This window comes from Protopterus annectens, chromosome 12.part0 (assembly GCF_019279795.1).
Source record: "Protopterus annectens isolate FY-2018-M chromosome 12.part0, PAN1.0, whole genome shotgun sequence".
Lineage (NCBI taxonomy): Eukaryota > Metazoa > Chordata > Ceratodontiformes > Protopteridae > Protopterus > Protopterus annectens.
In genome coordinates this window covers 935,696,775-935,710,862 of record NC_056746.1, presented here as the reverse complement: position 1 = coordinate 935,710,862, position 14,088 = coordinate 935,696,775, and the positions used below count along the sequence as shown (strand labels likewise).

The 14,088-nt window shown below is 42.0% G+C and overlaps 1 protein-coding gene across 2 annotated transcripts in view; it reads left to right on the top strand.

Moving 5' to 3' along the window:
* The window catches only part of DEDD (death effector domain containing), a 724,306-nt gene extending 720,504 nt beyond the window's left edge, over window positions 1–3,802 (top strand). For both annotated transcript variants that reach the window (XM_044089969.1, XM_044089968.1), the window contains one exon: window positions 2,358–3,802. In XM_044089969.1, the coding sequence (XP_043945904.1) occupies window positions 2,358–2,734 (377 nt within the window). In that variant the 3' untranslated portion in view covers window positions 2,735–3,802. The remainder of the gene's footprint in view (window positions 1–2,357) is intronic.
* The last annotated feature ends 10,286 nt before the right edge of the window (window positions 3,803–14,088 follow it).

Below are 14,088 nucleotides of genomic sequence, written 5' to 3'. Positions count from 1 at the left end.
GAGGTAAGGTGACAGAAGGGGACAAGGTTTGAGTTTACTTAGTAGAGATTTGATATAAGCAGTGGGTATAGGTTTCAGAGTAAAAGCAGTTGAGTTTGTGCTGGGGGGGGGGGAGTGGGGGTAGTTATTAGTGTCTGTTAATTTCTGAATGGAGTCAGTGAAGAAGGAATTAAGAAGAGTTGCATTTTGTAAGTCAGTATTGTTAGGGAAGGGATTTGGAGTATAGGCTTCCCTGGATGAAGCCGTTTAACAGTATTCCAGAAACTCTTAGGGTTATTGTGGAGGTTAGTTTGAGGGTTTAGATAATTTTTTTATCAAGGATGATTTGTTTTTTAGTTAAGTTACGCAGTTGTTTGTACCATTGTAAGTTAGATGGAGATCTGTTTGTTCCAAGTTTTTCAGGCACTGTCCCTCTTGTGCATGAGGGAGCGAGTGTCATGAGTTAACCAGGGAGTAAAGTTAGATTTAATTCGAATTTTCCTGTTAGGTGCTAAGGAGTTTATAGTATTTAGAAAGATGGTATTAAATTTTAGGACAGCTTCTTCAAGGGAGAGATTTTTGTAGGAAGGACAAGTTAATGGTGGAGAAAATATGATTAAAGGTGTCAGAATTAAAGTAGGACAATTTGCGACAGTCTTTGTAGAAATGTGTTTTGGTCCACTGGGGGGTGTGTTGCTGGATAAAGGTAGAAAGGTGATCACTTAGGGAATTAGGTAGTGTAGTGGGGTTATGATAGTTGGGCGGCCACGGTGGTGCAGTGGTTAGCATTGCCGCCTCACAGCAAGAGGTTCTCCGGTTCGATCCTCGGCTGGGGTGCCTTCTGTGCGGAGTCTGCATGTCCTCCCTGTGGTCGCGTGGGTTTCCTCCGGGTGCTCCGGTTTCCTCCCACATCCCAAAGACATGCTGCAGGTGGATTGGATACTCTAAATTGGCCCTAGGTGTGCGTGTGAAGTGTGCCTTCTGTGGAAGGTTGGGCGCCGGGCTGGCAACTCGACACCGTAAAACTCCACTGCCAATTAATGTGCAGACAAGGTGATCCGCTGTGGCGACCCCTAACCGGGAATAAGCCGAAAGAAGAAGAAGTGGGGTTATGATAGTGGCTGGGGTGGGAGGTGAGGATCTAGTCAAGTAAGCTGCTAGTGTTTGTATTTATATTTAGGTGAGTGGGGGAAGTGATAGGTTGTGAGAAGCCAAAATGGTTAATACTGGCATATGGAGAGGCAGAAAACAGAGATCCAGTCTACATTAACATCATAAGGTATGGTGGTTTCATAAGAAATGGCTTTGGAGATTCAGGAGAGGAAGTTTTCAAGATCTGGAATGTTTCCAGGGGGTATATGTATGCTAGCAGTGGCTATTTTTTGTGGTTATTTAGTTTGCAGTTTAAGACAAGGACTTCATCTGGGTGAAAACTATGCAGAGTGAATGGAAGTGGATAGAGGGTGAGTTGGTCTGAGTCCATAATTGCTACACCTCCTACTTTTTAGTGAGTGTGTCTTGGCGAATTATATCCTACCCTGGAGGTGATGTTTCCTTGTTAGATATATGAGGTTTTAGCCATGTTTCGCGGATGTTGAGGATATCAGGAGAGTGGAGAGATGTCCAGGAGTGCAGTTCAGAGACTTTAAGCATGCTTTGAATATTGAGAGATAGAATAGTTCTTTTTAGCAGAGGAGGTGACAGTTATGGTGGAGAAGTGAGATGAGGAGGGGGGATTGTGAAGAGGGAGAGGAATTGGGAGTGGGTCCAGGATTGCCATGTATGTCACCCGAATGCAGAATGTTAAAACCTGTTTCAGACATGAAAGGAAGGGGTTAAAGTAGAGATACTTTGGCTTATTTTTGGAAGGTAAGGAAGGTTGTAGGAACATTTTTATTTTAAATGGTTGAGTTATTGTGGTTGAAGAGAGCAGAGAAGTGGGGACAAGTGGGGAAAGTATGTGCTCTTGAGAGATGAGTTAGTTGGTATGGAAGTGTGAGAGTTGAGTTATTGAAAGTTAGGGCTTGATGGTAAAAGGCAGAGACAGAGAGATGAGAGTAGTACAGAGGAGAAGATGTAACATGCTTGCGTTTTAAATCCCTATGCAGTATAGTTCATTTTGATCATTTGTTTGTCCTTGTATATTGGCTTTTCTTGTGGAGCTGTCGCCTTCTCCCTTTTGAAGAGGTAAAGTCCCCTTTTTGTGCCTAATGGTGCTTTTATCTGTTTGGAAAGTAATTAAAACCATATTATACAAAGCAATGTTGAAGTTTTTCTTTACAATCATATTTTCATTTTTTAAGGTTTGTTTTCATGTCTTTTCTTTGCTATTTTACTTGTTAACATTTTTTTCTGTTACTGTGCTTTTTCAAAAACAGATATCCGCCTTAGAGTACGAGCTGAGTACTGCCAGCATGAAACTGCCCTGCAGGGTAATGTTTTCTCCAATAAACAGGAACCACTTGAACGCCAGTTTGAACGCTTCAACCAGGCCAATACCATCCTGAAGTCTCGTGACCTGGGCTCCATCATCTGTGACATTAAATTCTCTGAGCTCACCTACCTGGATGCCTTCTGGCGAGACTACATTAATGGCTCACTGCTAGAAGCCCTAAAGGGTGTCTTCATTACGGACTCACTCAAGCAAGCTGTTGGTCATGAGGCAATCAAGCTGCTAGTAAATGTTGATGAGGATGACTATGAAGCTGGGCGTCAGAAACTGCTCCGCAACCTCATGATGCAGCCCTCCCCTTGATGAACTCCTTTCATGGAGTAGTTCAGTTTCTCTTCGGAATTCCAATTACATTTTTTTCTTTAACTAGAAAAAGACTTTTGTTTTGTGGATATTCCAGCAAGCCAGGACAGCATTTCTGTCAGCTCTCCCTTTGGGAGAATGGGGTTGTCTTGCAGTGTTGGGGGAGGAAAGTGTGAAACTGTGACGTATGGGGGGACAGGTCTGATAGCTACAGTCGCCAGTACTGAAGGCAGTTGGGAGGAGGGCTGCGCTTGACTCTAGGAATGCAGTTGTGCGAGTGGCTTGAAGGCTCTGTGAGTACTTTGTGGTGAATGAGGGCATGAAGTTAGCAAGGCATTACACAGAAAACACACACATTCACTGCAGTGGTAAAGATACATCAGGATTCTTTTTCTTTTCTCTTTTGATGAAGGGAAAGAGATTTCATTAAGAATGTGCAGTTAAGTATTCATGGAGGTTTGTCATAGCATAAGGAATTGAAGACTCCTCTCCTGGAGTGTTGGCCTGCTTACAGTGATAGGGAGGTTATGATGTCTCTTAAGTTAAGAAGATTTTTGTCTAAGATGGACCCTTCTGAATTTTGTTCATGTTGGATGACCTTTGCTGACATTGCTTAGTAGAACTGAAATTTGCAATTACAGCAGCACTTTGTTTCTATACTTTTGTCCGGGGGATATTTTTCATGGCCTTTTTACACTTTACCTGTGATGTTGACTGTTAAAACCTCAAAGCGTTGAGTAGTGTTCTGAGCCTGAGGAGGGCAGTGTTGTTGACCTTTAAAGTTTTATTCACTGTATGTCCTGTTATTGTTATGGGTCCAGTGTTAGTTTGGGAGCTCAGTATATATTATTTTTGTTTGTTCTGCTCCGTGTTCAGACAGTTTGAACTACAGAGAGTTTTGAGTGCACTAATCACTTTTCCAACACTGCCCAGAATAATCTTCAGCTTTTGTATGGTTGTCTTATACCAATGCAGAGATCTGTGAGGCCTTTTTCTTTTCTTCCTTTTTTTTTGTAAGACTCTTATATTTTTAATGTTACAAAACGTAAAGAAAAAAAGTAAAAATAGGAAAAAAAATAATAGCAGAGTGTTGTGACCAGGGAGTAAAGTATGTCTATGTCCTGGGATATATGCGAGAGCTCATTGCTGGATGTTATTGTCAGGAGCTGTACAACCCAAATTATACGGTGTCCTACCCAATTAACAGATCCTGTAAGTCACTTCATGCCATACTGTAGCAAAGAGAGCATAGGAAACATGCTCATTATTTTTCTTGTCTGAGTTGGATTCTCGTTTTTCTGCAAAACGTTTTTGTTTTGGGGGTTGTAAGGAGCACAAGAAAAGGTGTAGAGAGTGTCAGTACATCAGGTTTGTCATGTTCGTTCATGTGCCTGCCAGGAGAATTTTATGCCATTCTGCAAAGAAAATTAATTTGTAATTCTGAAATTTGGACTTTGGCCTTTTCCTGTGAGCAGACTAAGTTAATAAATGTCAAAGAATATGTGTAGAGGAATGCTCTCTGCAGGCTATCAAATTTACTCTCTTCACCCCCAAATAGCTAAAACTGCACATTACTTTTACTGAGTATTAGCCGAGTTCATTGTGAAAGTTTTCCACCTTATATTTTTTTCCAATCCATGTACATGTTAAAACATGAAGAGTTGTGTACTTTAAGTCCTGTCTTGTGTACATATATACATACATATATACAGATACATATAATACAGTATATATAAATAAATTTTTTTTTTAATTATGAAAGCTAATGAACAGTGTCTGCTCTTTCCTTTTTGCCCAGGTTTGCAGGGTTTTGGTTTACAGTTGTACCACGTGACTTGTAGTATAAGGGGACAAACTCTTCATATAACAAGAATTACACACATCTCCATGGGTTAATTTATTTGGTTTGTAACATTAAATTTCCTTGTTTGTCACTGTTGCTGTATTCTTAACCACAGGGATCTCCTGCCAAGGATTATCCAGTGTCTAGCCAGTATACCAAAGCCTTTAGATCTTGAATGAGCCATAAGTCACATGTATGCTCCCATGTAGGACATAGGGCATAAAGGAGATGTACGAATGCAGATACCCAAAACTTCTTTGCCAACAGTCCGAATGCCATTGTTCCCCATTGGTCTGAAGGGCCATGCTGTGCTGAATACCTAGCCATCAAGATAAGTGCCCTGTTGAGGTCTTTTTATTATTATTATTGATCTTGGCTTCCGTTTGATTACCTGAAGTTCATGGCATCCAAGAGGGGAAAATGTCAGCGTGGGAGGCAGATTCCCCGTAAGGATGGTCACCAATAGTGTCTCTTTTGTTTGGGTGCTTCCCACGACCACACCTCCTGTAGTATTTATAAGACATTTGTGCCTAAGACTCTTAGAAGCCAGTTGTCTTCCTTGGCCGTCTCTCTCGAAAAACAGATGCTTAAGTAATTAACCCAGGTAGCATGGTGGAAGACGTTAACCTCAAGGTACTTCATGCCTCTCTGGACGCCGGTGATAAACTCTGTAGGCTGTCTGGTGTCGATTTTGGATTCTTCTGTTGTGACCTTGTCAGAGGCCAGCATAGATCCTTCTTTTTGGACATCTTCTGAGGCTTTGCAGGCATCTGCTCCAGACATCAAGGGGAAAATGCAGTTTATTATCTCAGAGGACCCTAGAGAGATTCCGCAGAATTTGGTCAGGGAGGAGGTTCCAGGTACTCTTACTGAATCAAGGTTCAGAACCTCCAGTGTTTGTTAGGGCTGACGTCCCAACCAAGAAGAAAACAGAAGACTAAACCTTCTTGCATACATCCTAAGGACTCTCAAAGGAAATGGCAGATGTTTACTCAGGGCTCATTTAATGTTTAATGCCCTTGAAATCTCCCTAAGGGGTTTCCGTCCCTACTCCCCCTTGGAGTTCTGTTCCTTCCAAAAGGCCGAGGAAACCTGATTTCCTCAGATGACGATTCGGAGTCTGATGAAGGGTCCTTGTCTTATTCTTCCCAGATGCCTTCTTCTTTGTCTTATGGCTCTGATGAAGAGGAGTTGTCTTTTGGGAACATAGTAGCCAGAACGATGGAATATTTTAAGTGGGATTCTTCTCAGGTGTTTGATATTCAGAAGGGGTGTTATGAGCTGCTTTGAGACTTCCAAACCTTTTGTAGTACCTCCTGTGTTGGCTGCTTTGTTAGACACCTTTATGGCTGCCTCCAAGATTCAGGTTCTGATTCTTCTGCTCCAAAGAAACCTGACAGGTTCCATAAGGTTCCTGAGGAGTGTCCGTTCCTATTTGTGTCCTTCTGCTGACCCTGCTGTGGTGTCAGTCTTTTCTGACAAGCCTTCTAAGCATTTGCCCTCTTCCAAGCTTCTGCCTTTGGATAAGGATAGTATGGCGATGGGAAAGAAGGTTTGTACTGCTTCTGCTTTGGCCTTTTAGGGCCATCAAATACCAGCCCCACATGACCAGATATGCTTGGGACTTGATTGCCCAGGCTTGTCTTCAGATTCTGAAGGGAAGTCTTCTGCTTTATCTGTTTTGGGTCTACCACTCAGATGGCTTACCACTCTATCAAATGCAGCAATGATGCTGCTTCCAGATCTGCTGCCTTGGGGGGATCTCGTGAGGCATTACTTTTGGCTTTGTCTGCAGTGTTTACCTGAAGACATTATGGCTAAGTTGCTGGATACTCCTTTGGATAATAAGAATCTCTTTGGGACTGTTGCTGCTATGTTTAAGTCCCTTCAAGAAAAAGGTAAAGATTTGCAGAACCTTAAACATATTTTTATGTTCCCTATCCCTAAGTTGCAGAGGAACTACCCTACTAGGTCTGCTTTTGTTCATAGGCAGCCTTGTCAGGCCACTAAAGGCAGGAAGGGTGGTAGGGGAGCTCCTCCTACAAAGCCTTCCCAGGCTTCTGTGGCTCAGAAGCCTTCTCTTTCTAACAAGCCTGCTTCTCTTGGACATTCCCTCCTTCTCCCCTTGGCCAGGTTCCCTTGTCCTTTGTGTCTCCATCTGACTTCCAAACTAACATCTCTTCATCTCAGGTACTTGGGTTCTGTCCATCAATTGTCAGGGTTACTTCATGGTGTGGAAGTCTGTCCCTCCTTTTTCAGGAATTCATCAAACCTCCTGTAGAGCAACTTCCTCTCTTATCAGAGGTTCTTGGGTCCCTGTTGTAGCAGGGAACTATTCATCTGGTTCTTCCTTCCCAAGTAGGAAAGAATTTTTACTCCAGAATGTTCCTGGTTCCTCAAAATGAGGGCATTCGGAGACCTATTCTGGATCTTCTTTTTGGATGCCTTCTCTTAAAACCCCGTTTCCTCTGTTGCTGCCTCAGGCTTTTCTGCTGTCCTTGGATTTGAAGGACGTTTACCTTCATATTCCTATTCACTCTCGTTTCAGGAAGTTTTTGCATTACTCTGTTTCTTCCTCTCATTTCATTTCTCTGCTTTGCCCTTTGGCCTCTCTAAAGCCCAAAGGGTATTCACAAAATGGCTATCTCCTGTAATTGCCTTTTGCAGGTTCCAAGGCAGTCAGATTTTTCCTTATTTAGATGAGTTGTTATTTGGGCTCCTTCTCCCAGTTACCTGTTACAGCCACTGAAGTTCATCATATCTCGCCTTCAAAGTCTGAGCTTCACTATCAACTTCCAAATGTCTGACACCCTCTCAGGATCATGTGTATATAGGCTGCAGAATTCAGGCAGTGCCAGTGCTGGTCTCTCTTCGCCTCCAAAAGCTTTGTCCTTGACAGGCTTTCTTTCTGCTTCTTCTTCCTCTGTCTGCCATTCCAGTCAGAAAGTTTATTCGGGCCCTAGGATTCATGACTTCTTCTGTTCCAATGTTCCCTCTTGCAAGACTGCATATGCAGAAGCTTCAGTGGTACCTCAGGTCAGTTCAGCTACAGCATTTCCACCCTTCAGATTTCAGAGTGCTTGTCCTTCCTTGTCTCAAGTGGGAGGTTGAATGATGGTTTCAGCAACTTACCCTCAACTCAGGTCTGCCCTTTCAGCCTGTGGTTTCTTCTCAAGAACTGTTTGTTGACACTTCAGACATGGGATGGAGGCTGCCTGTGGTCACCTAAAAGTCCAAGGTCTCTGCCCCCCCCCCCATAAGAAGTCACCCCATATTCTGTCCAGGCCCACTGAAGGTTTACACAGACAGCACCACAGTGATGTGGTATGTCAACAAGCAAGGGGGCAGAAAGTCTTATATTAATATAACAACAACAAACAGGAACCAAAAAAACAGACTTTATTAATCCTCTAGTGCTTCTGCAAAGCCTTCAAGGAGTATGAACTAGTAAAATTTCGCCCTCTGTTAAATATACATAACAATTATCTAATTAGATTCATAGCCTCCAATTACATTCTAGGTTGAGACCCAAAGGAGACAAAGTATCATACTTTAAAATGAAAAATACTCTCCTTATATAATTTATTTTTATATGAATGTTCAGAATGAAAACCAACTTTAATTTTTTTCTAAAACTGTTGCTTTTAAACCCTCAAGTTTAGAATCATGAAATTGCATAAAATGTTTAACCACAGGACTATGTTCTTTTTGTTTAATAATATTCCTAACATGTTCCTTTTACTTTCCCCTCTGTATCACAAGTAAGCATTTCACAAGGGCAGTAAGCATGACCATTAATATGAGTAAAAGTTCTTACAACAGCCATAAGAAAATGTGCCCTTCATACTTACATTATTACCACTTATAACAGAAATAGGAAATTTAAAACAGTTATGTACTAGGCTGTCCTTCAAGTTCCTACCACTTCTAAAAGGAACACCTAAATAATGAGAAATTATCCTAACCAAATCTGCAAATTTAAACAAATACTTCCAATAATATTTCACCAAATCAATTAAAATAATACTAAAGGCTCCATATGTTTAAACAAAATAAATTTGTTGTACATTATTGCTTCACTGACCTACATTATAATGGAATATTTTGCTGAGCTCTTTATCATCTTGATCAAAAGAACCAGCAGTAACCATATACACTGCCATCTGTACTGTGATTAGCTGTTATAATCTCTTGATTCAAACATAGCACACATTTTATCAACTTCACTATAGAAGTCCTTGTCATTATTACATAACCACCTTAATCTTAAACATTCCCCATAAGGGAGAGAAGCAATGGTATGTGCTGGATGGCAGCTACTACCCTATAAATATTGATTGCCATCCCCAAATTTCCTATGTACCAATGTTCGAAGCTTATTGTCCTCCTCCAAAATTAAATTTGTCTAAAAATGTAATATGTCTACTCACTTGTAGACCATCAAAAAGAAGCTTAAATATATTATTCTGTAATTCTGCAAAAAACATATTAACTTCAGTCAGACCTCCTTTACATATAAAAACGAGATCATCAGTAAATCTAAAATACTTGACATTTTCTTTAAAGAAGGTAATATGATATAAATATTCCAACTCATATAGACCCATCATGAAATTAGCATATATGGGGGCAACAGGTCTGTGATCTGGCAGACAGTTGTCAGCTAACTCTTCAAGCAGTGTATATTCTTTTAGAGCACAATCTAGTGGCAGACTCCCTGAACAAGTCCAAACCATGAGCTTACAAATGGATGCTTCACAGAGATATTTCTGGACTTAGTCCATTGGTTGGGTATTACTCTGGTAGATCTTTTTGCCTCCCCTATGAACAGGCAGCTCCTTCTCTTCTGTTCCAGAGTGCCATGCTATCTGGCTTGGAAGATGGACACAGTTTTTCTTGGAAGAGTATGTTTCTCTATGCCTTTCCTCCCCTTCCTCTTCTTCCAGGAGTCTGCAGAAGGTTCAGCTGCACTCCCCAAAAATTTTGCTAAGGACTCCCTTTTGGCCAAGGCAGCACTGTTTCCCCCTCTTATGGCATCTGGCCAGGGACAATCACCACAAATTACCTCACTGGTTGGACCTCCTCGCACAAGACAAGGGGTCAGTCATCCATCCTCACACATCCACTCTTCAACTGACACTGTGAGTGATAAGGGTTTTGATCTTGTTTAGGTACCTTTCTTCTGAGGACGTGTTCAGGGTTTTACAGGAGGCAAAAATGTGCAACCAGCATTGTCTTGTATGTCCAAATGGAAGAGATTTTCTGTCTGGTGCAATGCTCATAACCAGGGCCATTTTTAAGTGGGAGAGTGTTCTCTCCTTTTTGTGTAAGTTGCTCCAGTCTGGCTTGGCATATTCTTTTGTAAAGGCCCATTTGTCAGCTTTTTCTGTCTGCCTGCTCTTGAATCCTTCTTTGGCTTCTCATTTTGCGGTCAAACAGTTTCTTAAAGGCATCCTGCTTTTTAGGCCCCCAAGTAAGCCTAAGGCTTCCTCTTTCGGGCCTTAATTTTGTTGTGGAAAAATTGACCCGGCTCTTTTTGAGCCTGCAGTTTCAGATTCTCTGCAAACACTATAACTGGAAGATTGTCTTACTGCTTACTCTTACTACTCTTGGAGGTTTTCTGAGCTTCAGGTCCTTATAGCCGTTTCTCCCTTTTTGTTTTTTTCACAGGGCAGGGTGTCCCTTCTTACTAATCCTTCTTTTATGCACAAGGTCTTTAATGAGTTGTCCTTGAATCACGCAGTACAACTGCCTTCCTTTTTTCCTTCCCCTCAGTCTGCTAGTGAGAGAGTCCTGCATACCTTGGATTTGCACAGGCAGCTCAGGTATTATTTGGATAAAACTAAGTCCAGTCATAAGTCTGACCAGATTTTTGTTTCTTTTTTTCCCCTGGACATTGGATTTTGCTGTTTCTAAGCAAACCATCTTCTTCTGGACATCTAAGGGCACTTCCTTTTGTTATTCTTTTCATGGCAAGTGTCTGTCATCTTCTGTTAGAGCTCATTCCGCTACAGCTGTTGCCTCTTCTGGTGCTTTCTTCAAGGGTTTGGACATCAATTCCATTCTTGAAGCTGCTGTTTTGGTCTTCAGTGCATACCTTTACTAAGCATTATAAATTGGATATGGTTTCTATGGCAAGAGCAGGTTTTGCTGGGGCCATCCAGCATGAGTTTGTTGAGGGCTTGTCGCTTGTTCGTCTCAACACAAATAATGAGAAGGCTTGGGGTTTCGTTCAGATTCTTTAATACATAGGAACACATCAGGATAGAGAGCATCATCATTAAATATGAACGGACTAACAAACAGAGCTTACGTATATATATATATATATATATACGTATGTGTTCACATCTCAACAGCTAACTATAAAGTGGCAGTCAGACTTGCATGTCCTCAGTATTTATACACTTGTGCAAGCCCTTGGATAGTTTCTTAAAGATATATACTCACTCGTTGATCTACAGGGCTCTTCCCAGCCTTCTACCTCCCACTCTTTTTCTTGAGCTTTTATAGTCTCCCTAAGGCTAAGGATACTGCAACAGTGATGCAGAAGAACATAGTACAGTTGTATAAAATCTTACAATAACAGTAGATGTCCTTCTCTTCACTGTTGCAGTATTCTTTCCCTCCCTCCATCCCCCTTTTTTTAATTTTGGGCTTTAATTTGGTAGCCCTTCTGGCCAAGGGTCTTCCCTTTTCCTTCTGCATTTTCTTCTTCTGGATGTGCATACCCTCTCTTGTCCTATGGAAACTGTTCTGTACTTGGGCAATTCCATTCTGGGTATCTTTGTCTGTATCTTACCTGTATGCCGTATGCCCTGTACAGGGAGAATATGTGTGATGTACAGTGCATTCAAGATGTAAAGGCTTTGGTATATTGACCAGACGTTGGGCTATCCTTAGCAGGAGTTCCCTATGGTTAAGAATACTGCAACAGTGAAGAGGACATCTACTGTTGTGGTAAGATTTTACACAACTACATTTTATCTCACAATTCATGTCATCTTCTGTAGCATAATTTAGAACACATCACTAGTCCCTGACAGCAGTGACCAGCTAGGCACTGCTTCCAAATGACAAATATGTAGTTGTGTATTCTTTGGTTTAGAATGAGACACATTCTCTCGACAATGTCAGATATTTTTTTTTCCTGGCACAAGAGAAAAAATGTGTTGGTGGGTGAGGACTTTTGAAATATGTGCATCTCTGATTTGGAGCTTTTGCAATTTGGGTGTGATGCCATCTGGTCTTGAGGCATATTTGTCAACCTTTTAGTGCAAGAATGTCGGGCAAACCCAAATGTAATGGGGACAGGCTCAAAATCAGGAACAGATTTTAAATATTGCTGCTGTTATTTTAGTGACCTTTTATGATATGTTTTGCAGTAGCATTCATCTTCTGAAGGATTCGAAGTCTGTAACTTAAATGACTGCTGTTTTTCAGAGATTTCAATCTTGAACAATTCGCCAGAAAAAACACAATTTTTTATGAGAAGCAGATTCTGGGAAATTCTAAACAATTGAAAATAATGTCTCAAAGCTAATTACTGATTATGCCTCTGAACTCTTCTATGCAGTTGCTCATCCCCGAGGTTCTGTAAGACCACTGTGCAGAATAAGAATGGTTCTGTTTTCTATGTATCTTTGAGATTTGGCAGTGCTTTACCTGTTCCTGCAGAAGTGTGGGCCTGTGCTGCATACAAACCTGAAGGCAGTTTCCTTTGTGTATATGGCCTGCTTATGTTCATGCCATGTAGCTTTAAAAAAAGGCTAGAGTTTTAAACCACACTGAGTGCATCTGTGACTTCCAAGTAAAGCATCAGAAGCTGTTTATTGTGCATGTGTGTTAGAAAACATGAGTGTTTTAGGTAATTATGTGATCTGTTCAGAAGTGGTAGATGTGACTTATTCAAAAATGGACACTTCTTAAAACAAGCGAATGTTATGTAGTCCAATCTCGCCTACATTCTTACCCGTGGGTTAGGAGCTGAACCTCATCTCCGACTCGGCCATACTGTAGCTCGAAGACTTTCAAGTTGGCTGGGTTAAGAGGTATGCCACACTGCACTGCTCCCTTTCCCAGTTCTCGTTTGCCACTCGCAAAGCTCAGATGTGGTCTCGCTCTTGGCTCTGGCGAAGTATAACTTTTGTGTCTTAATTGACTAACTTTTTGCTCCAAAAGCTATTTTCATAGCTGTGTCTGCGCGTGTGTTGTGGTTGTTAAGCAGATGTTCATCGTGTTTCACTGTTGCAGTCATTAGACTTGGGTTATCCTGCTGGCAGGCTACCAGCAGTCGGCCTGAATTCCAAAGTCTAGGTCCGGCGTTGGTTGCTGTCGCCTCTTCCCTGACGTCAGTGCGCCAGGGGTATAAAAGATGCAGCCGACACCATTTTCTTCAGTCTTTCTTGCCGCGTGGTGCCCGAAGCAAAAGCAGTTCACAAGTGCCAGTCGGCCGACTGCTGAGATTTTCAAAAACTAATTTCAGATTCGAAGTCTTCATTAAAGCTAAGTACCTCGTTGGGGAAACTTTTTTCTTGCTCCAGACCGATGTCAGAAAAAGTTAACAATTGTATTTCTTGTGGGAAGCAAATACCTCATAAGGATTTTCATTCTTACTATATTCCTTGCCTAGGCCCTGATCACAATGTTGCTAGCTGTCGGTTCTGTGCTAGATTTAACCAACGCACTATTAAGCATCTGCACGATTTTGCCTTTCATTACTTTGGACGAAGGTTCAACTATATAATGCCGTCGGAACAGCCGACGACCGGAGTTTACAAAAAGCACAAGGAAAAAGAAAAGGACAGACATCCAAGGTCCAAAACTGACGACGAGGCTTCTGCTAAGCCAGTCGCCGGTTCTCAGTGAGGCGCTTTCGCAGCCTCTGACGCCCGCTACCTCGCTACCTCAGAGCCACAGGCCGCTGCCGATTCCCACATGGAGCCAGCTAGGCTTCTGGATACTCAAGGTATTGGACACTCGGAAACTATTCCCTCAGATGGGTCCGGAGCCGCTGAGCAGGCATCGGCTTCTGAGGGTGTTTTCAGACCTACACAGTTATATGTAAAGCCTACCTCAGCTTCTAAAGCAAAGTCTAAAGCAGCTGTAAAGACAAAGAAACAAGTACAGCATTCTCCTGGACAGACTTCCATGCCTAAAAAACAGATGCTCAAAATGGCCGAAGACCTAATTACCTTGATCAGGGGTTCCCATCCCCCTCCTGATAAGAGGCCTAGGCAAGAGACAGAATATGAATCTTCAGATCAGGTTTCCATTTCTTCTGAACCCTCTTCTTCACAGGAATACTCTCTTCCTCCCTATGAGGATTCTGATGCTGAAGAATCTATCCCTTCAGCCTCTCCACCTGAGGATTATTCTTTTGGGGAAACCCTGCATGCCATGAAAGAGCACTTCCACTGGGAGAGCCAAGACTACTCAGAATCAAAGAAAAGGCTTAGAGATTTTCTTCTACTACCTCAGCACAGGCCTCTTGCTACTCTGCCTGTGTTAG